Here is a 21,522-nt window from a genome sequence, read left to right on the forward strand (position 1 = left end):
TATCGATGAAGCAGAGCCTGGTCTCCAGTTGTGACCTGGCGATCTTGTCATTAGATCATGGCTGCACTGTCAATATGATCATGACTGATCATCTAAAATCAGTATCCGGTTCATGCTTTTTCCCCATATTCCGTTAGCCCCAAGAGCTAAATCTCCCTCTCTCCCCCTCCCCCTCCCCCTCTCCTTCTCCCTCCCTCTCCTCCTCTCTCTTTCCTCTCTCCCCCCCTCGTCAATTGGCCTCCACTGCCCTCTGTGGCAGAGAATTCCACAGATTCACATCTTTGGGTGAAAATGTTTTTCCTCTTCTCAGTCCGAAATGTCCTACCCCTTATTCTTAAACGGTGTGACCCCTGGTTCTGGACTCCCTCAACATCTGGAACATTTTTTCCTTCATCTCGCCTGTCCAATCATCTAAGAAATGTATATGTTTCTATAAGATCCCCTCTCATCCTAAATTCCAGTGAATACAAGCCCAGTCGACCCATTTTTTCATCGTATGTCAGTGTCGCCATATCGGCAATTAACCTGATAAACCTACCCTGCACTCCCAGCACCGAGACTTGCGGCACCACACTAGTTACTGCCTGCCATTCTGAAATGGACCTGGTATCCAAGGTAGACAAAAATGCTGGATAAACTGAGTGGGCGAGGCAGCATCTATGGAGCGAAGGAATAGGTGACGTTTCAGGTCGAGACCCTTCTTCAGACTGATGTGGAGGTGGGGGAGGGGGGGGGGGGCCGGGAAGAAGAAAGGAAGATGCGGAGATGGTAGACTGGAAGAGCAGGAAAGGGGAGGGGAAGGAGGGAGAAAGCAAGGACTACCTGAAATTGGAGGTCAATGTTCATAGTGAAGTGCTGAGCCACCGGGTGCTCAGTTCGCATTAACCAACCTGATCTCCCAGTGGCTCAGCACTTCAACTCCCCCTCCCATTCGGAATCCGACCTTTCTGTCCTGGGCCTGAGCCATGGCTCTCCCACTAGATCCTCAGTCCCCTAGTATTTCTGGGAGATTGTGTGCGTCTTCCTTAGTGAAAACAGAACCTAAGTACTCGTTTAACTGTTCTGCCATTTCCTTGTTTCCCATTATAAATTCACCTGTCTCTGACAGTAAGAGAACTATATTTGTCTTCACTAATCTTTTCCTTTTTACATATCTAAACAAACTTTTACAGTCAGTTTTTATATTCCCTGCAAGCTTTCTTTCATGCTCTTTTTTTCTCCCTCTTAATTAACCCCTTTGTCCTCCTCTGATGAGTTCTAAATTTCTCCTAGTCCTCTGGTTTGCCACTTCTTCTGGCCAATTTATATGCCTCTTCCTTGGCTTTAACACTATCCTTGACTTCCCTCGTCAGCCACGGTTGAGCCGCCTTCCCAGTTTTATTTTTTCGTCAGACAGGGATGAACAATTTCTGGAGTTCATCCATGCAGTCTATAAATCTTCACCATTGCATCTCCACTGTCAATCCTTTAAGTATAATTTGCCCGTCTATTCTAGCCAATTCCCGTTACATACCTTCAAAGTCTCCTTTATTCAAGTTCAGGACCCTAGTCTCTGAATTAAATGTGTCACTCTCTATCCTAATGCAGAATTCCACCATTTCATGGTCACTGTTGCCCAAGGGGCCTGCTGTGCTCCACTTCTTTGTTCTGGAAGTCAGGTGCTGACATGACATTACTGCCCTGTGAGAGACCACAGGTCAGACAAGCCTATCTACCTGGGAGACCAGCATCAGAATGGGGAAAGATACGACTCTCTGGTAAGGTGTGACAGCAGGAAAGCTGGAGGAAAGGCCAAATCCTGGCCAGTTCTGCTGGCTATTAGTTGCAATATTGCTCAGCTAATCTGCTGGACAATTCCTACAATTCTGCATTTTATGACTTATGTTTTCTCATTGTGGCTGTGCACCTTAACCTGTCAAACAAATGCCTTCAACAGCTTGTCCCTATGATATGTCTGATCACACATAATTAATGGTGTCCGTCTCCCACATTCGTTTTTCCATTCTCCTTCTAACTTCTGACAGGTCTTCAACCTTGTTTCCCTTTACACAGATGTCACCTGATCTGTTGAGTTCTTCCATCATTTTCTGTTTTACAGCTTTCAAAAATAAAATCTGCCAGTTAATAATTGCACCCCATCTAGTGGTAATAATACAGTAAGTCGTGTAAAGACAAAAGTTCACACTCAATGATTTACCATAGTAAGCCACGTTCAAATTTGCCAACAAAACCTAGTGTATTATTGCTTTTGTTTATTGTGTAGAAATTGCTACAGAAGGATACGGTGCTGGAGTAACTCAGTGGGTCAGGCAGCATCTGTGGAGAACATGGATAGGTGATGTTTCACAGAGTGCTGGAGTAACTCAGCGGGTCAGGCAACATCTGTGGAGAACATGGATAGGTGACGTTTCACAGAGTGCTGGAATAACTCAGTGGGTCAGGCAGCATCTGTGGAGAACATGGATAGGTGACGTTTCACAGAGTGCTGGAGTAACTCTGTGGGTCAGGCAACATCTGTGGAGAACATGGATAGGCGATGTTTCACAGAGTGCTGGAGTAACTCAGCGGGTCAGGCAACATCTCTGGAGAACATGGATAGGTGACGTTCCAGGTCAGGACCCTTCGTCAGCCTGGGCAATGTTTGATTTTGTAACAGACTGGATTTAGTTACCAGCTTAATGACGTACAAATATTTTAGTGGCAATCATGATCCTCACCTCAATGGTGACTTTTCTTCTGGTCTTTATTCCTCTAGTTCAACATTGAAGATATTCTTCGATGGTGGTCCACGTGACATTTAGGTGATATGCTCTGCTCATCTCATCTATGATCTCTTGAGCAGAGTGCAGATGATTGAAATACTGTAACTTCCCGTGTCAGATCTTTAGTGTCTTGGACCTTACCTAGACATCTTATCTTGCTTGTTGCATGGGGAAATAATACAATCATTTCCCTAGCACCCCCTAGCACCTTCAAGTTATAATGCATAATCCAGCAAGACAATAGTGTAAACCAAAGGAAATAAAACTTTTAATTTATAGGATACATGTGTATGTTCCTCTCAACACTTTCATCTTGTTCTCTTCCACTTGGCCTCCTTCCATGCTATATTATTCCAAGTTTCTATTCAAGCTATTTGCAACATCAGTTTATTGCTGCTTAAAAATATTTAGTGCTTACTATGTCTTCAGTTTAAATATATATAAATAGAAACATTACATCAATTCTTTCATTTTCGGAGCTGAATTGGCAATGTTGTAAAATTGCTTTATTTTGAGAAAGCAAGTGATTACGCGTCACGTTGTTGGAATATTTTTGTGCTTGATGGAGGTGGTGTTCCAGCAATGAAGGTGGTTGTTGTTTCATCTGTAAAGACACAAACATCTTGTCTACTCTTCACCTGGTCATCTTGTCTGTTCCAGTTCGCTCTCTTCATGTACTGCTAATCAGGACAATATTATGGAACAATGCAACATATGTAGAAAATAAAAATGTCATTTGCAAACTATGATTATGACTAGTTCAGAATCGAGTCATGCGTGTGTAGATCTCGCTCCACAAGAGAACTAGGTGAGTAGGTAAACTATAAAATCAGCAGGTCCTGTGTTTAATGTATGACTTGTGTTGAGTTAACATATATTAAATAGATAAAGGCTTGTCTTTTTGTACAAAATTGAGTAAAATAGTCGGTAGAATATGTCAGTATTCATAATTGAATTGAATTGATTGATTTAATTGAATACCTTTATTGTCATTCAGACCTTACGGTCTGAACGAAATTTCGTGCCTGCAGTCATACATACAATAATAAACAACAATAAACACAAATTAACACCACCACAGTGTATCCTCCAAGCACCTCCTCACTGTGGTGGAGGCAAAAATCTTAGGGTTACTGTCTCTTCCCTCCTCTTCTCCCTCTGCGCTGAGGCGATTCCCCACCGGGCGATGGCACAACAGTCCCGCGGCTCACCGAACCCCGCAAACGGGCCGGTTCAAACACCGCGGCCCGGGGGTGGTCGAAGCTGCCGCCCTCCAGTCCAGCATACGCAGCCGCTGGCCCGCGGCTGAACCCCGGACTCGGGTCACCGCCGCCAGAACGCCGTCCCAGCCACCGGAGCACCGTTCCAGCCCCGAGCCGGATCGCCCTCACGTGAGTGCCGTTCCACCCTCGGGCTGGGCCACTCCGACGTGAGTGCCGTTCCACCCTCGGGCTGGGCCACTCCGACGGGCCACAGCCCCTCACGGGAAAATCTCAGCCCCTAGCCAGGCCGCTCTCACGAGAGCGCAGTTCCAGCCCCGGGCTGGGCCACCCTCACGGGAGCGAGCTCAGGGCGAGTCCTGTCAGCTGCCTCCAGAGTCCCGAGGTCGCCAGCTCCGCCATTAGGCATCAGTGTAGACGGAGGCAGAGAAGGGGGATACGACAAAAAGGTCGTATTCCCCCGAAGGGAGAGACAGCAAGCCCCGTTTCACCCCCCCCCCCCACATAAACACGACCTAAAACCAAAAACGTAACTAGACAAAACGAAAAAAATACAACACAAAAAAGTAAAAGACAAACGGACTGCAGGCGAGCCGCAGCCGTTCCCAGCGCCGCCACTTCCGGATTTATGCATATGAATAATTCCTGGCATCCTGTTTCTGACCAATGCATTTCTAGTCATACCTTGTTCATCCTCTGTATAAAACTATAATCCAGGCTGTGAATTGTACATTTTGTGAACAGATGTTTGGAGTTGCCTATTGCGCAAGGTCTTGGCTGACTTTTGCTCCCCGGTTGAACACACTCCCTTTAGGATGTGCCGGTTGGAAATACTCTGTTTCTCTGGGCAGTTTCTTCTGTGGAGAACCAGATTTCTGGTAGACTTCACAATTTTAAACAGAGCTGATAGTCTTCCAGCAGTCAATGAAGGTCTTGCTTTGTATCCCATAGTTCAGCCCAGTGAGTTGAGTGTCTGATGATATTGGAAATGAAGAAGTCAGATACCAAAATATCTCTTTTATACTTTAGATATTTCGGCCCACTGAGTTTGCACCAACCAGCAATCACCTGTTCACACATGCACTATCCTACACACGAGGGACAACTGACAATTTACAAAGCCAATTAACCTACAAAACTGCACGTCTTTGGAAAGTGGGAGGAAACCAGAGCACGGGGAGAATGTACAAATTCCATACAGACAGCACCCGTAATCAGGATGGAACCTGGGTCCCTGGTGCTGTAAGGCAGCAACTCCACTCGCTGCGCCACCGTGCCTCTCCACACATTTTGCACAAATCCGCCAGAAGAGGAAACTGATCGTGCAGCTTATGATGGAATGACAGCAGAGGAGTTCGACAGATGTTCTATCTTTGTATTCTCCATAACTTTTCACAGAATGCCAACCTGTCCACAACATCAGACAAACACTTCCTCTGCCTCTGCAGCTGAAGGTGTCCAATTCAGCAAGCAATGTGATTAGATTAATCCTTGAATGGTGTGGAAGAGAATCAAAGAACAATTTATTTATCTTCTGCTTTTTGATTTTAACTTATTTCAACAAACCGGGTAAAAATCCCCAAAGAGAGAACTCTCACTATGCGTTGTGTAAGAAGGAACTGCAGATGCTGGTTTAAACCGAAGATAGACACAAAAAGTTGGAGTAACTCAGCGGGACAGGCAGCATCTCTGGAGAGAAGGAATGGGTAATGTTTTGGGTCGAGACTGCACATTTAGTTAACATGGGCACAGGATTTCAAAGTTAAGACTTAAGGTTGAAGGTTTGTTTATTGTCTCATGTACCAATTAAGGTACAGTGAATTTCAGATTGCCATATAGTGGCAATCAAGAGCAACAAGACACCTAAATAAATTTTTTACATGAACAGCCACCACAGCGACTCCCACGTTCCTCACTGTGATGGAAGGTAAAAAAAATTTAAAACTTCTTCCCTTCTTTGATCTCCCGCAGTCGGGGCACTTGAACCTTCCGTTGTCGGGGTGATCTTGTCTCCCGTAGCCAGCGGTCGATCCCCCCACATCGGGGCAATCAAGTTCCCGCATCGGGGGGATCTCAGCTACCAGCGCCGGGCGATCGCACACCGGGTCGGGGCTAGTCGAACCTCTTGCGACTTGGAGCTTCCTGACATCAGTCTTTACCTGAGACTGTGAGCTCCTCGATGTTGAAATCCGCAGGCCGTGGTAGATTAGTTTAGACTTTATTAATCCCCTTATTCAGGGGAAATTCAGATGTCCTTGCAGCACACTAATAAAAAATACAACAAAGCATTCAAGAAGAAATTCAACACCAAAACACAAACATCCCCATCCTCTTGTCCACCCAAAGTCGGGCCTATTGAGGCCTCCACAGTCGCCGCCACGGCGCCCGATGTTCTCGCAGGGTGATGGTGCTCCGGCGTCGGGAGAACCCCCAGCGGCTTGGGGTGCCAGGAACGGCCGCCTTCCCACCGGAGACCGCGGCTTCCAAGCCAACAGACCGCGCCGAACGGAGCTCCACACACTGGCGATCTCGGCAAGAGATCCCAGGCTCCGAGATGTAAAGTTCAGCGCCGCAGCTGGCCGCTCCACAGAATCGCAGCTCCACGATGTTCTCATCTGCGGTCCCAGCATACTGGAGTTCCAGCGCGGCGACCCAGGAAAGGCATCGCCCGCTCCGCAATAGCGCTCCAGCGCTGCGCCGCCGCCAAAGCCGATGTTCTGGCCAGGTCCTCTCAGGGAAACGTCGCTCCAAGACCCGCTGGTAGGCCGCGAGGACAGGTCGAAGACGCTGCTCGGAGGAAGGCAACCCCTCCGACCAGGTAGGGACTTGAAAAGCAGTTTCCCCCTTCCCCCCACCACCCCCCCACACATAAAAGATTTGACCCCCTGACTGCACACTTAACGTACTAAAAATAATAAAAAAGAAGGGGAAAAAAACGGACAGCAGCAGGACAGGCAGCCGTTCAGGACAGCGCCTCCTCCGGGTCGATCACAGGCAAGGGATCGCAGGCTCCGATGGTAGGTCCACAGCCCTGCGGTGGGTTCAAAGTCAGTCTCGAGCCAGGCCGCCAACTCCATGATGTTAGGCCGCAGAGCAACCAGAGATACGATCCAGATTTTAAAATCGCATCTCTCTGGCAAGGTAAAAGACATTTTTTTTAAATATACATCTTCACAAAACTTATTGTTTAAATTATTTGTTTCACTAAGTCAGAATAAAAGGACGGACCTTTAGAAAGGAGATGAGGATAAATTTCTGTTGTCAGCAAGTGGTGAATCTGTGGAATTCATTGCCGCAAACTGCTGTGGAGGCCAAGTTGATGGGTATTTTTAAAGTGGAGAGTGACAGATTCTTGATTAGTACAGGTGTCAAAGGTTATGGGGGAAAGGCAGGGGAATGGGGTTGAGAGGGAAAGATAGATCAGCCATGATTGAATGGACGAGCAGCCTGCCCTAATTCTGCTTATTAAAAATTCTGCACATTTGGAAGCCATGTTTCGTGACAAGGAGGACATGTCAGATATCTGGCATTATCTCAGAACAGATGCGACAGAGCCAAGTCAAGTTGAGTTTATTGTCATATGAACAAGTATGGTGAGATACAGGTGCAATGAAAATAGAGTCATGCAGCACGGACACAGGCCCTTCGGCCCAACGCATCCATGCCAACCACATCGGGGCCCATCTAAGCTAGTGCCCTAGTTTGTCCCATATCCCTCTAAACCTTTCCTTATATCCAAAGTGTTTCATATTGAATATATTATTGACAGATTTATTAGTAATAATATATAATATATAACAATTACAGCACGGAAACAGGCCATCTCGGCCCTACAAGTTCGTGCCGAACAAAACTACAATTCCCCCAAGTCTCTGTAGTTTGGAGCTAGTTTGAAAGTTGTAGTGGACTGGAGCACCTGGGGAAAACCCACGCAGGTCACAGGGAGAACGTACAAACTCCATACAGACAGCACCTGAGGTCAGGATCGAACCCGGATCCCTGGCGCTGCGAGGCAGCAACTCTAATCACAGAATCATTACATGGGTGGCATGGTGGCACAGCGGTAAAGTTGCTGCCTTACATTGCCCAAAGACCCGGGTTTAATCCTGACTACGGGTGCTGTCTGTACGGAGTTTGTACGTTCTCCCTGTGACCAGGTGGGTTTTCTCTGGGTGCTCCGGTTTCCTCCCACACTCCAAAGACGTACAGGTTTGTGGGTTAATTGGTTTTGGTAAGTTGTAAATTTGTCCCGCGTGTGTGTAGGTTAGCATATAGGGTGATCGTTGGTCTGTGTGGACTCGATGGGCTGAAGGGCCTGTTTCCACGCTGTATCGCTAAAGTATCTATCTCTAAGCTGAATGCACAGCAGAAAGATGCAACATAATGTAGAAATGGATAGTTTCCTTGATACAGAATTTTTCACATTTGTCAAAATGAAAAAATAAATCTGCTACAAATAATACGCGTCATCACTGGTTCAAGTGGAAAAATGTTGCTTCAGATTTTAAAGTTGATGGATTATTCTCAGACAAGTTATTAATATTTTCTGGGTAATAATTCCTGCATGATGAACTGTTTTAGGGACATTCTTGCTCTGAACCTGTTGCTGACCGGACGGACACATTCTTCCAGCATCCGGGCTGATAATGCAAGCACTGTTTGAATGACATCGGAAGCACTCTGAGACACATTTCAGGTGAAGTTTTGATTTTTCCAATAGTACTTTTGTAAACCTGTACAGCAATGAAGATTTGATTTTGTTGTCAAGGCCTTTGGTTGGGAAATATTCCAGGCACATCGCTGTTGTTTGAGAAGTTGAGGTGGTTCATCATCAGAATCTTCATTTCTTTCATTTCTTTCCCTTCTGCGGTTACCTTTGCCAAAATGTAATCGAGCTGATCATCCATCCTCACTACAACAAGAGGGATTGTGCTGTTTAAATTTCCATTAGTCAAATTGAAATTGCTTTCATAAAGTCCATCCCTTTTCATATGAAATGCACGCAGAATCCAAATATGATTTCCATGCAAATATTCTGCTAGTCATGCACTTTGGGGATTTCACATTAAACGGCCATTGAACGAGGATGCCAGCTCTGGAATTAGCACGGGAACATCATGAACACGGAACAACGAACACGGGAGCCTTGTGGCAACATTGAAACCAGACCTCTGCTCGCTTCTTGGCAAAGCCCCTGAAACTCACTCTCTGACCAATTTATCCGTATCACCAACTAAGGGTGGGCCTTGGGATTCCTTCATTGGTTCCCGTCCCAATATATCATATATCCGTGTTCTCCAGAGATACTGCCTGACTTACTGAGATACTCCAGCACTTTGTGGCTTAAGATTGGAAGTAGCATAGGCAGAGTATGTCCTCTGGTTGAAGTCTTCAACATCCATCATTGCCCATGGTTTGGTATCATCACCATCTGCCACAGATGCTCTAACAACATATTTACCTCCAAAACGTCTCCTAAACCCACAACCTCTACATTTGGGAGGTGGGTATGATCCTGATATCAGATGTCAACAAACCTCTGGCACTGAAGTTGGTTTGGAATCTTTTATCCTTTATAATAGAGCAAACGTGGTCACTAGTTTCCCCTAATTTTGCCTTTAGCTTTTTTTTAAATCAGACTCCTATGCTGCCAGTCATACGTTGTTGACATGACATTCACACCGTGTCTGATATCTCCATGTGTCCAGCAGATCCAGTGATTCATTGATACTTGAGCATCCAGAAGAGGCATAATGAAGCAACACACAACAGACCCACCACATGTATCCACAACATACAACACGGAGCCTGCACATGTATCCACAACATACAACACGGAGCTTGCACATGTATCCACAACATACAACACGGAGCCTGCACATGAGACACAACACACGACACGGAGCCTGCACATGTATCCACAACATACAACATGGAGCTTGCACATGTATCCACAACATACAACACGGAGCCTGCACATGTATCCACAACATACAACATGGAGCTTGCACATGTATCCACAACATACAACGAAGCCTGCACATGCATCCACAACATACAACACGGAGCCTGCACATGAGACACAACATACAACATGGAGCCTGCACATGTATCCACAACATACAACACAGAGCCTGCACATGTATCCACAACATACAACATGGAGCCTGCACATGTATCCACAACACACGACACGGAGCCTGCACATGTATCCACAACACACGACACGGAGCCTGCACATGTATCCACAACATACAACATGGAGCTTGCACATGTATCCACAACATACAACACGGAGCCTGCACATGTATCCACAACATACAACATGGAGCTTGCACATGTATCCACAACATACAACACAGAGCCTGCACATGTATCCACAACATAACATGGATCCAGCTATCCACAACATACAACACAGAGCCCAGGCGTGTATACATACAACACTGATGCGGCACACATATCCAGAACATACAACACGCAGCCTGTACAGATATACATGCAACAATGAACATGTACATGTATCCCACAACATACAACACTGAGGCCATACACGTATCCACAACATACAACATGGGGAGCACATACAACATGCCACAACATGCAACGCTCACCAATAAAAATGATGGCAAGAGCAGCCAGGACAAAGCTGACCATCAACAGCAACATCACGACCGCCAGCAGCAGCCCTTTCTTCAGCCGTGAGGGCGAACATCGACTGCCGTTTGCTGTGGAGTCAACAGCTGCAGGTGTGAGAATTAACAATGACCGTAAATGCAATATTTGTTTTATCTCCCTCATTTTAAGCTGATTTTTAAAATTTTTGAATAACCTATTATCTAATACACTAAGACAATTTTAATTGAAGAAATACACTAATGACTTAATGCTGAAGAAGTGTGAGATCATTAGCACCTTTGCATTTTAGTACGACAATGTATTTGATCTTATGCATGGTAATTATTTAATCCCTTTTGAAATGAACCTCATGACAAAAACCCAGGAGTGGAGACTGATCTTGACTCTGACCCTGTCACCTACCAATCTCCGATTCCTCCTTCTTGTTATCAGACAATAATTCCTTGGTGGAAGCTTCAATGTTCTCGGCACCGCTGGGACATTCGACGGTATCTAGGAGAGAGTTACACGGAAATAACAATCACAATAATACTTTAGTAGCCAAGTATGTTTTGTAACATACGAGGAATTTCATTTGCCAAGTCAGTCATACAAATAAAAAGCAACAGAACACAAAATACATTTTAACATGAACATCCACCAGTGACTCCTCCACATTCCTCACTGTGATGGAAGGCGAAAAATGTTCAATCACTTCCCTTCGCTATCCCGCGGTCGGGGGCCTCGAGCCCTCCGTTGACTCCTGTAGCCAGCGTTCGGGCCCTCCGCATCGGGGAGATCAGCTCCTGCATCGGGGGGATGTCAGCTCCCCCGCGCCGGGCGATCGATCCCCACGTCGGGGCTGGTTGAGTCTCTGTGTCGTTGGAGCTCCCGACTCGGCCTCTCCCGAGACTGCGAGCCCTTGATGGTAAAGTCCGCTGGCCGCAGTTGGAGCGATCCCAGCAGTGGGGCTCAAAGTCAGTCCAAGGAGGCCTCCAGCTCCACTGATGTTAGGCCGCAGAGTGACCGGAGACACGACCCGGAAACATCGCATCACCGGCAAGGTAAGAAACTGAAAAAATAAGTTCCCCCTCCCCTCCCCCTCCCCCCACATAAAACAAACCGGAGAACATTTACACAAACTTATAAAACACACTAAAAATAAAAAACACGAAAAAACAAGCAGACTGTTGGCGGGGCTGCCAATCGTTCGGCGCCCCTGGTGGTAAATAACATGACTGCAGTCAACTGATGTGACTGTCTTCATCTTCAATGACTTACAGAGGATTTACTGTATGAAAGTTTTGTTGTCTTCTAATACCCTGAACAGCATCTCTCATTCAATATGTTGCCACGGTTGTAAAAGTGTTTCCAGAGGCCTTGTAAAGAATAGCCACAGCCAATGGGATTTAGTTTACAGTTCAGTTACTTGTTACGTGTAATGAGGTATAGTGTTGGTGCTCACCATTCAGCAATACATGATTACAATCGCTCCATTTACAGTGTACAGACAGATACATGATAAGGGAATATAGAGATTTCAGAGTGCGGACCGATTGTAATATGCAATTGTAGATCTGCCTCGGTGGCAAGCACACAAATAGTCGCCTGTTGGGCGCCATCTCTAAAGCTCACCATGCCCACTAAAGGAGGACACAAACTGAACAAAATGGTTGTTGTTTTATCAGACTGATAAAGAATAACAATTATTGTCGGTTAAATTCGGTGTCACTGTGGCACAACTCCAGTGTCAAGGGTAGGATCCTGACCTCAGGCGCTGTCTGCGTGGAGTTTGCACGTTCTCCCTGTGCCTGTCTGGGTTTCCTCCGGGTGCTCCGGTTTCCTTCCACATCCCAAAGACGTACGAGTTAGTAGGCCCCTGAATGTGAGTGGCAGATTTGGGGGAAACCAACAGGGATATGGGGAAAATAAAATGGCATGAGTGTAAATGGGAGATGAAAGATCCCTGCAGACTCGAGGGTGTTTTCAAACCTGAATGAATCGATAATAAAATAACTATATAATATTTACTTTATTTCTGCCTTTTCTCCATTCTCTTCTCTGAAAGTTACCATTGTTAGCAGCCACAGTTTTCCTGACTCTGAATCTGTAACAAATGTTACAGGGGTATGCAGGGATCATTGTTGCTTGTTATATCGGACTGGGCTGAGAATGTAGATTCTGTGATTAGTAACTCTGCAGACAATAGGAAAATTGGTGAAGTTGCAGAAAAAGCAGTTTGTCTAAGGATACAAGGGGACATGGAGCAACTGGTAAGTGGGAGATTGACAGGTGAGATTCAACCCAGGCAAGCGGGGTCATGCACTTTGGAAAGTCAGAGTAAATAGCAAGACCCAAGGAGTATTAGTGTATAAAGCTTCGTTAATTATTGTCACGTAGTGAAAAGCTTTTGTTTGCACGCTATCCAGTCAAAGAAAAGACGAAACATGAATACGAGCTGCCCACAGTGCACAGGAAAAGGGTACAATATTCAGTGCAAGTCTATGTCACCTCTTTCAGAGAGCTATGGATGGATAGGATAGCAAAAATAGCATTTGTATTTGAGGAGGAATTTCTTCAGTCAGAGGGTGGTGTATCGGTGGAATTCTTTACCACAGAAGGCTGTGGATATATTTAAGATAGAGATAGATAGATTCTTGATTAGTACAGGTATCAGAATTTATGAGGTGAAGGCAGAAGAATGGGGTTAGGAGGGAGAGATGGATCAGCCATGATTGAATGGCGGAGTAGATTTGATGGGCCGAATGGCCTAATTACGCTCCTATCTCATATGATTTGCTATGCTTGTCTTCAGAGGTGGAGGCATTGAGTGTATGAAGGGGGATGTCACATTGCAGTTGTACAAAACATTGTTTAGACTAGAATACTGGGTTCTGGACACCATGCTGCAGGAAGGATGTGGTTGCAGTTGAGAGAGTGCAGAAGAGATTCACCAGAACAGTGTGTGGAATGGAGGGCTGCAGTTATAAGCAAAGATGTTACAGACTGGGTTTATTCTCACTGGAGTTTAGGAGGCTGAGTGGTGATGATACAGAGGGTTAAAAATTACAAGGGGCATTGATAGAACAGATAGAATGTTTTTTCCAGGGCAGAGGTACGGGTTAGGGTGAGAAAGTTAAAGTAAATCAGGGTTAGGGTTAGATTGCATCACTCAAGCTCGCTGACACAACTACAGTTAATGTAGAAGAAGTGGCAGACACTTCCTGCACGACAAAGATCCAGAACAGCATTGGTTTAAAGGTTGGTTGAGGGATCACGAGTGGACAACTCTCTTGCTCTCCTTTGAAGAATGAAATTAAATTATTCATAACCATCTGAGAGAGAACTGAAGTGGGTGCAGATAGGGCAGAACTTCCAGGGTGGAAATATCAAATACTAGAGGGCATAGCTTTAAATTGAGAGGAGCCAACATTTAAGCAGATTTGCGAGACAGGTTTTTACGCCAAGGGTGGTGGGTGCCTTAAACGTGCTGCCAAGTTGTACATAGAACATAGAAAATAGGTGCAGGAGTAGGCCATTTGGCCTTTCGAGCCAGCACCGCCATTCAATATGATCATGGCTGATCATCCAAAATCAGTACCCCGTTCAGGCTTTGCCCCCATATCCCTTGATTCCCTTAGCCCTAAGAGCTAAATCTAACGCTCTCTTGAAAACATCCAGTGAATTGGCCTCCACTACGTACAGTGGCAGAGAATTCCACACAGATTCACAATTCTGGGTGAAAAAGTTGTTCCTCATCTCAGTCCTAAATAGCTACCCCTTATTCTTAAACTGTAACCCCTTGTTCTGGACTCCACCAACATCAGGAGCATTTTTCGTGCATCTACCCTGTCCAAACCTCTAAGAATGTTATATGTTTCTATCAGATTCCCTCTCATCCTTCTAAATTCCAGCGAATACAAGCCCAGTCGACCCATTCTTTCATCATACGTCAGTCCCGCCATCCCGGGAATTAACCTGGTGAACCTAAGCTGCACTCCCTCAATAGCAATAATGTCCTTCCCCAAATTAGACCAAAATTGCACACAATACTACAGGTGCAGTCTCACCAGGGCCCTGTACAACTGCAGTAGGTCCTCCTTGCTCCTAAACTCAAATCCTCTAGCAATGAAGGCCATTAGCTTTCTTCACTGCCTGCTGGACCTGCATGCTTACTTTCAGTGACTGATGTACAAGCACACCCAGGTCTCGTTGCACCTCCCCTTTTCCTAATCTGACACCATTCCGATAATAATCTGCCTTCCTGTTCTTGCCAGCAAAGTGGATAACACCACATGTATCTACATTATACTGCATCTGCCATGCTTCTGCCCACTCACCCAACCCATCCAAGTCACCCTGCAGCCTCATAGCATCCTCCTCACAGCTCACACTGCCACCCAGCTTTGTGCCATCTGCAAACTTAGAGATGTTACATTTAATTCCCTCGTCTAAATCATTAATATATATTGTAAACAACCGGGGTTCCAGCACTGAGCCTTGTGGCACCCCACTAGTCACTGCCTGCCATTCTGAAAAGGACCCGTTAATTCCTACTCTTTGCTTCCTGTCTGCCAACCAGTTCTCTATTCAAGTCATTACCCTACCCCCAATACCATGTGCTCTAATTTTGCAAATGGTGGAGGCAGGGTGATAAGGCTGAATGATGTTTAATATAAAAATATAAAATGGATTCCTGGGCTAGATTACACATATTTAGTCTCATAGCAGGCTTTTCTCTAGTAGATTGATACAGAAAGGCAAGGCCAGGATGCTGTGTATTGAGATAATGACCGATGACTTTGAAACGCGTCTACCAATTGATGAGGGGTATTGAAACAATGTCCGATGCCTTTGAGGTATGCAGTGACTGATGACTTTGATATGCAAGTGCCTTGTACCAAATGACCGATGCCTTTGATGCGACTGTTGATTGACAAGAGACAAACTCAGATGCATCCTGTAGTAATGTGTATTTACTGTACCTCTGACCATGACTAATGTCTTTAGAATGTGCTTAGGTGACAAAAGAGCAGTAAATATCATGTAATTCTGTGTTCAGGGAAGTGGAGAGAGGACAGCTAAGTGTCTGTGTTGCTCACTTGGCTGGGGTTTGGTTTCCTTGCCACTTCCATCGGCCGATAATTAGTAAAGTTTTGAATTGGTCTACCAAACTGTGAGATGTATGTTTATTAAGAAGTGAACCTGTTTGTTTAGTTATAAGTTAACCTTTTTCAAAGGGACGGCATACGATGGCTGCCTCGCCAACGGTCTCGGCTTTTTCCTTCTTTGTATTTTTTATTTGTTGTAAAATGTATGTTTTAGTTTATCTCTAGACCTCAGAGCTCCAACCGCGGGGGCCTGCGGACTTAACAACGTGGAGCTCACGGTCTCTGGTTAAAGATCGACTTCGGGAGCTCCAAGTCGCGGGAGCTTTGATCGCCCCGACATGGAATCTTCGATCGCCGGCTGCGGATGGTTTGACTCCCCCGACCTCGGGAGAAAAGAAGACTTTATTGCCTTCCATCACAGTGGGGAGGAGCCACTGTGGTGGATGTTTATGTCAATTTTTTATGTAGTTGTGTCTTGTGGCTTTTTTGGTATGAATTTATGGCAAAGCAAATTCCTCATATGTTGCAAAACATACTTGGCTAATTATTATTATTCTTATGATACAATAGTGGTGGATCAGAGACTTTAAGATAGGGAATGGAGACATATGGATTACGTGCAGGAGAGTTTGTTTTAGTGTTCAAGAAGGAACTGCAGATGCTGGAAAATCGAAGGTACACAAAAATGCTGGAGAAACTCAGCGGGTGCAGCAGCATCTATGGAGCGAAGGAAATAGGTAACGTTTTGGGCAAAAACCCTTCTTCAGACGTTTGTTTTAGTGTCATGTTCAGCAGTGATTGTGGGCTGAAGGGCCTGTTCCTGTCCTGTACTGTTCTACATGCCAGATAGTGCAGCTCGCCCTCTGACTCCCTTGAGGTATGCCTTGATTTTGTTCTCAAGGAAATTCAACCTTGGTTTCGAGCATGGAACACTCAATAAAGTGGCACTGCATTGCAATCTATTTTGAATTTTGGAACCAAAGAACAAGCAGCTGTTACTAACTTGTGCGTTTAGCACGAATCACTAAGCAGAGATTTCTACCCTGGGGCACATACTCACAATCTGCTGACTGCGGCGAGAGTGCTGCCAACTGAGATTACACGGCAGCTGGAAAACTCTGAGAAAATGCTACTTTTCGATAATCTATTATACTAAGACTCTCATCGTTTGTTTCTATGTGTGTGCGTGTGCGTGCGTGCGTGCCCGTCTGCGATCTCTGATTTGGTGATGTCATCAGATTATGCCAAAATGGTACATCATAGCGCTACAATTTTTGGACCACCTTACTCACAATTGTTATGTGGTGGTTTGTATCAAGGTTCGTTTAGATTGATGTTATATTTTACAAGTTATTGGCATTTAAAACTTTAAAAAAATTAAACGGCACCCCCCCACTTACCCGTAGCAGCGTATGACATCACAATGGGATCTTATTTACATAAACTGCCCGTTCATTTACAAAATAATTGAGGTTTTCATTGTGGGGGGGGGGGGGGGGGGGGGGGGGGGGGGGGGGGGGGGGGATGTGAGCGCCACCGCATCACAATGGGATCTCATTTACATTTTTAAAACTCACTGTCCCCGATAAAAGCACGCCGGACACAGACATGGACAGGGCCCGGGGCCGTGATCTTCCCTCCCCCACCTGCCGCTCCAGACCGGAATACTGCGTTGGGGGAACGAGGCCCAATGGGTCCCACTTGTGGTAGGGAGGGGAGAGGGGTTATGGACAATGTTAACAAAGACAGGACTCTCAGTCCAATGACAGATTTGTAACATTGTTGTAAGGAGAGGAAGGGAGTGGGGGAGGGGACAAGGAGAGGATTGTTGTTTAATGTTATTTAAACAGATAGAGAGGAAGGAGGTAGGGAGGGGAGAGGGGTTATAGATGGAGGGAGGGAATGACTGAGGGTAGGGGAAAGGAGAGGGATAGGTGAGAGAGGGAGTGGAGGAGGAGAAGGGAAAGAAGAGGGAGGAGGAAGGAGTGCTAGGGGATGAGGGGAAATAAGATGCCCCTGTGCAGTTGGGGGCTATGGGTGAGTGGTGGAATATTGCATTGGGGGAAACGGATGAGTGGTGGAGTATTGCATTGGGAGGGAACAGGTGAGTGGTGGAATATTGCGTTGGGGGAATGGGGCCCAACGGGTCCCACTTGGTCTAGTACTTACTTAAAATTGGGCCACAGGGTTCATCACAAGTATTGGCTCTGTGCAAGTTATTTATCGAATCAACCACGTATAGTCTGCTGTCACCATCTAAGTCAAAAAGGGTTAAGTCCTTGAAACCGTTCTGCATTTTCATCTGGTAGAAAGAAGAAACTTGTATAGTATACCAAATTATAAACCTGAAGTAGTTCATACACTCGATACTCTGGATTTTATTAAGCAATTCGCTTATTTTTAGATATTTTTTCATATGCACGTTATGTGTGGCTGTTTGAAAGATTCTTCTACCCAAAATAAGATTGAAGGAAAAACATTTTCAATCTGTAACCGTAATATAAGAACCATTAAAAAAAGAATTGTCACATATGCCATACTTAGTAGCCACAAAGTATATAACCCCAATTTCAATAATTAAATAACAAGACAAAGATCCAGTACTTTCTAGATCAGTGGTAATCATTTTGTGCAGAGATTTGTGATTCAATTCACTTTTGAGGCTGCTTTTTTTCACTGAAAGTAACCACTGATATTTTTTGACATGTCCCACATGCCTGATTCACAACCCTGTCCCTGGTTCACACAGCATATCAATAGTGCTGAGTCATCTTGCTAAACCCTCAACATCTGTAAGGCTGAAAAATCTGGATGTATCCAATGATTCAGTCAGCGCCAAAGATCTTAGGTCAGCGTTATGGAGAGAGGAGCTAGGAAGTTAACAAACAGCTCAGTTCGATGACCTCTCATTGCACCGGCCATTGATGTGTTAATTCTGTTTCTCACTTCACAGATAATACCTGAACTGTTGAGTGCTTACATTTTTTGGATGCTGAAATATAAAATCTGCGGATTCTTATTTGTCGATATTAGCAAGGTTCATTATTCATTAAAAAAAAATAACTAGACATATAAAACCAATATTGAAGTATAAAGAAGCAATATGATAAAAATCATTTCTGGACTTGGTCCCTTTCTTAAAATTGTGACAATTTTATAAAAACATGCTCATTGTTATCTCTCTAAAAGCAATTAAAAAAAAATTCAGCTCTTCAACTTGGCTATTAAAGATCTGCCAAAAGCACTCTGCTGATGCACGGCAGACGTTAGAGCTTAATTTAACATCTCTCATCTGCTGTCTATAAAGGGTGAGGACAAGTAACTAATTCAGAGGCAAAGCCGTCTTTATAACCAAATGTGACTAAATGGCATAGGCAAAAGTGTTAATGAATTTGACTTAAACCAACGAGGCTTTGAAGAATTGTTAATTGAGTTTGAAAGAAATACACTATTTGAAAATAAGTAAATTATCCATTAATTTGATCATCATCCAAAATGATTTGCTTCAAGATTTGTTCTCAAATTAACTTTGTAAAGAAACTTCTATCACATTGCATATTATTAAACCAAGCTCTTGAGTCTCCACTAGTTACGTGAAGGGTTGTTGTTACTCAAGTGTCTTAACTGTAGCAGTTGTTGCTGCAACCACCGCCAACAAAAATAAAATCTACTTACCAGGCTTAATTATAAATCGATTCGAATTCTGGTTCGCATAAATAAAACCAACAGGCTACTAAACTGTTCCCCAGAAAAATTGCCAAGTTGAGGCAATACTTGAGTTTGAACGGTTAATACTTGATATTCCCTTTTGTGAGGCAGCGTTCTTCTGGACCTGCCGAGAGCCTCAGGAAATCAACCCCCAACTGATCCAAATATAGATCTGACCACAGATAGCACTCGGGTTTCCAAATTTTAAATATCAACTCCGATATGGGAATATTCACTAAGAACCATCTTATAGCAGAGATCTGTGTTTAACTGCATTGTGTATTACAAATAATTTATGGCAAATTTCTTGTTTTATTTATATAATTCTCCCTTATTTTAATAAAAGCTAAATTAGTGAATTAAATCACCTAATGGTATTTATGAGCAGGGACACAGATCTATGGAAAAGGATACTAGAATGACACAATAACCTTTCATCAATCAGTCTGAAGAAGGATCCCTACCTGAAATGTTGTCTATCTATTCCCTCCACAGATGCTGCCTGGTCCACTGAGTTACTCCATAATCATACTGCACAGAAAGTTTCTTCAGCCCAAGTTGACAAAAGATGTCCCATCTAGTCCAATCTACCTGTGGTTTGGCTCATATTTCTTGAAACCCTCTAAAGAATGAAAGGTTCTGACCCAAAACATCACTTAAGTTATTCCAGCACGCTGTGAAACGTTCCCTTATCCACTTGCTCCAGGGAAAGGGATGGAGGGTTATGGTCTGAGTGCAGGTAGATGGGACTAGGTGAGAATAAGTGTTCGGCACGGACTAGAAGGGCCGAAATGGCCTGTTTCCGTACTGTAATTGTTATATGGATGCTGCCTGACCTTCTGAGTTATTTCAGCCTTTGTGTCCTTTTGTGTAAACCACCATGTAGTTCTTTGTTTCTACATTCCCTCTAAACCTTTCCAATGCTTGTACATATCTATTCAACAATTTAAAAAAATATACTGTTATAGTACCTGCCTCAACTACTGGTAGCTTATTCCATATACCATCACCCTCTGAAAAATTTGCCCCTCAGGTCCCAATTAAATCTTTCCCCTCTCACCTTAAACCTACGTGCTCTGGTTCTTGAACCCTACTCTGGATAAAAGACTCTGCATTCACCCTCTCTATTTCCAGTATGATCTTTCGCTTCGCTCCATAGATGCTGCTGCACCCGCTGAGTTTCTCCAGCATTTTTGTATACCTATGATCTTATACACCTCTAGATCACCCCTCATTCTCCTGCGCTCCAAGGAATGTCCTAGCTTGCTCTGCCTCTCCCTAAATCTCAAGCCCTCAAAACATCCTTATAAACCTTCTATGCACTCCTTCCAGCTTAACGTCCCAGCTATAGCAGGGTGACTAAAACTCCAGTAACATAGAAATTAGGTGCAGGAGTAGGCCATTCGGCCCTTCGAGCCTGCACCGCCATTCAATATGATCATGGCTGATCATCCAACTCAGTATCCTGTACCTGTCTTCTCTCCATACCCTCTGATCCCCTTAGCCACAAGGGCCACATCTAACTCCCTCTTAAATATAGCCAATGAACTGGCCTCGACTACCCTCTGTGGCAGAGAGTTCCAGAGATTCACCTCTCTGCGTGAAAAAATTTCTTCTCATCTCGGTTTTAAAGGATTTCCCCCTTATCCTTAAGCTGTGACCCCTTGTCCTGGACTTCCCCAACATCGGGAGCAATCTTCCTGCATCTAGCCTGTCCAACCCCTTAAGAATTTTGTAAGTTTCTATAAGATCCCCTCTCAATCTCCTAAATTCTAGAGAGTATAAACCAAGTCTATCCAGTCTTTCTTCATAAGACAGTCCTGACATCCCAGGAATCAGTCTGGTGAACCTTCTCTGCACTCCCTCTATGGCAATAATGTCCTTCCTCAGATTTGGAGACCAAAACTGTACGCAATACTCCAGGTGTGGTCTCACCAAGACCCTGTACAACTGCAGTAGAACCTCCCTGCTCCTATACTCAAATCCTTTTGCTATGAAAGCTAACATACCATTCGCTTTCTTCACTGCCTGCTGCACCTGCATGCCCACTTTCAATGACTGGTGTACCATGACACCCAGGTCTCGCTGCATCTCCCCTTTTCC

At 44.7% G+C, this 21,522-nt stretch overlaps 1 protein-coding gene across 4 annotated transcripts; it reads right to left on the minus strand.

Annotated features, from left to right (window-relative positions):
- Positions 1-8,120: 8,120 nt before the first annotated feature.
- On the minus strand, positions 8,121-19,539 carry lsmem1 (leucine rich single-pass membrane protein 1). 4 transcript variants are annotated; one of them, XM_033037384.1, is made up of 5 exons: positions 19,387-19,539; positions 17,881-18,013; positions 11,024-11,113; positions 10,597-10,710; positions 8,121-8,894 (listed from the first exon to the last, which is right to left on the minus strand). In XM_033037384.1, the coding sequence occupies exons 2-5, from the start codon at positions 18,011-18,013 to the stop codon at positions 8,746-8,748; spliced, it is 486 nt and encodes a 161-aa protein (XP_032893275.1). In that variant the 5' UTR covers positions 19,387-19,539; the 3' UTR covers positions 8,121-8,745. The 4 variants fall into 4 exon arrangements, with proteins under 4 accessions (XP_032893275.1, XP_032893274.1, XP_032893273.1 ...); XM_033037383.1 differs by having other exon boundaries at positions 10,597-10,725; XM_033037382.1 differs by lacking the exon at positions 19,387-19,539 and having other exon boundaries at positions 17,881-18,173.
- Positions 19,540-21,522: the final 1,983 nt, after the last annotated feature.

This window comes from Amblyraja radiata, chromosome 19 (assembly GCF_010909765.2).
Source record: "Amblyraja radiata isolate CabotCenter1 chromosome 19, sAmbRad1.1.pri, whole genome shotgun sequence".
Taxonomy (NCBI): Eukaryota; Metazoa; Chordata; class Chondrichthyes; order Rajiformes; family Rajidae; genus Amblyraja; species Amblyraja radiata.

Coding starts and splice junctions, on each gene's coding strand:
- lsmem1 (XM_033037381.1), bottom strand. CDS start 18,127: ATGAAAAAATATCTAAAAATAAGCGAATTGCTTAATAAAATCCAGAGT. Junction 11,114..17,880: donor ACCCTGTGGCCCAATTTTAA/GTAAGTACTAGA, acceptor ACTCTCTCCTAG/ATACCGTCGAATGTCCCAGC. Junction 10,726..11,023: donor GAAGGAGGAATCGGAGATTG/GTAGGTGACAGG, acceptor TCACACCTGCAG/CTGTTGACTCCACAGCAAAC.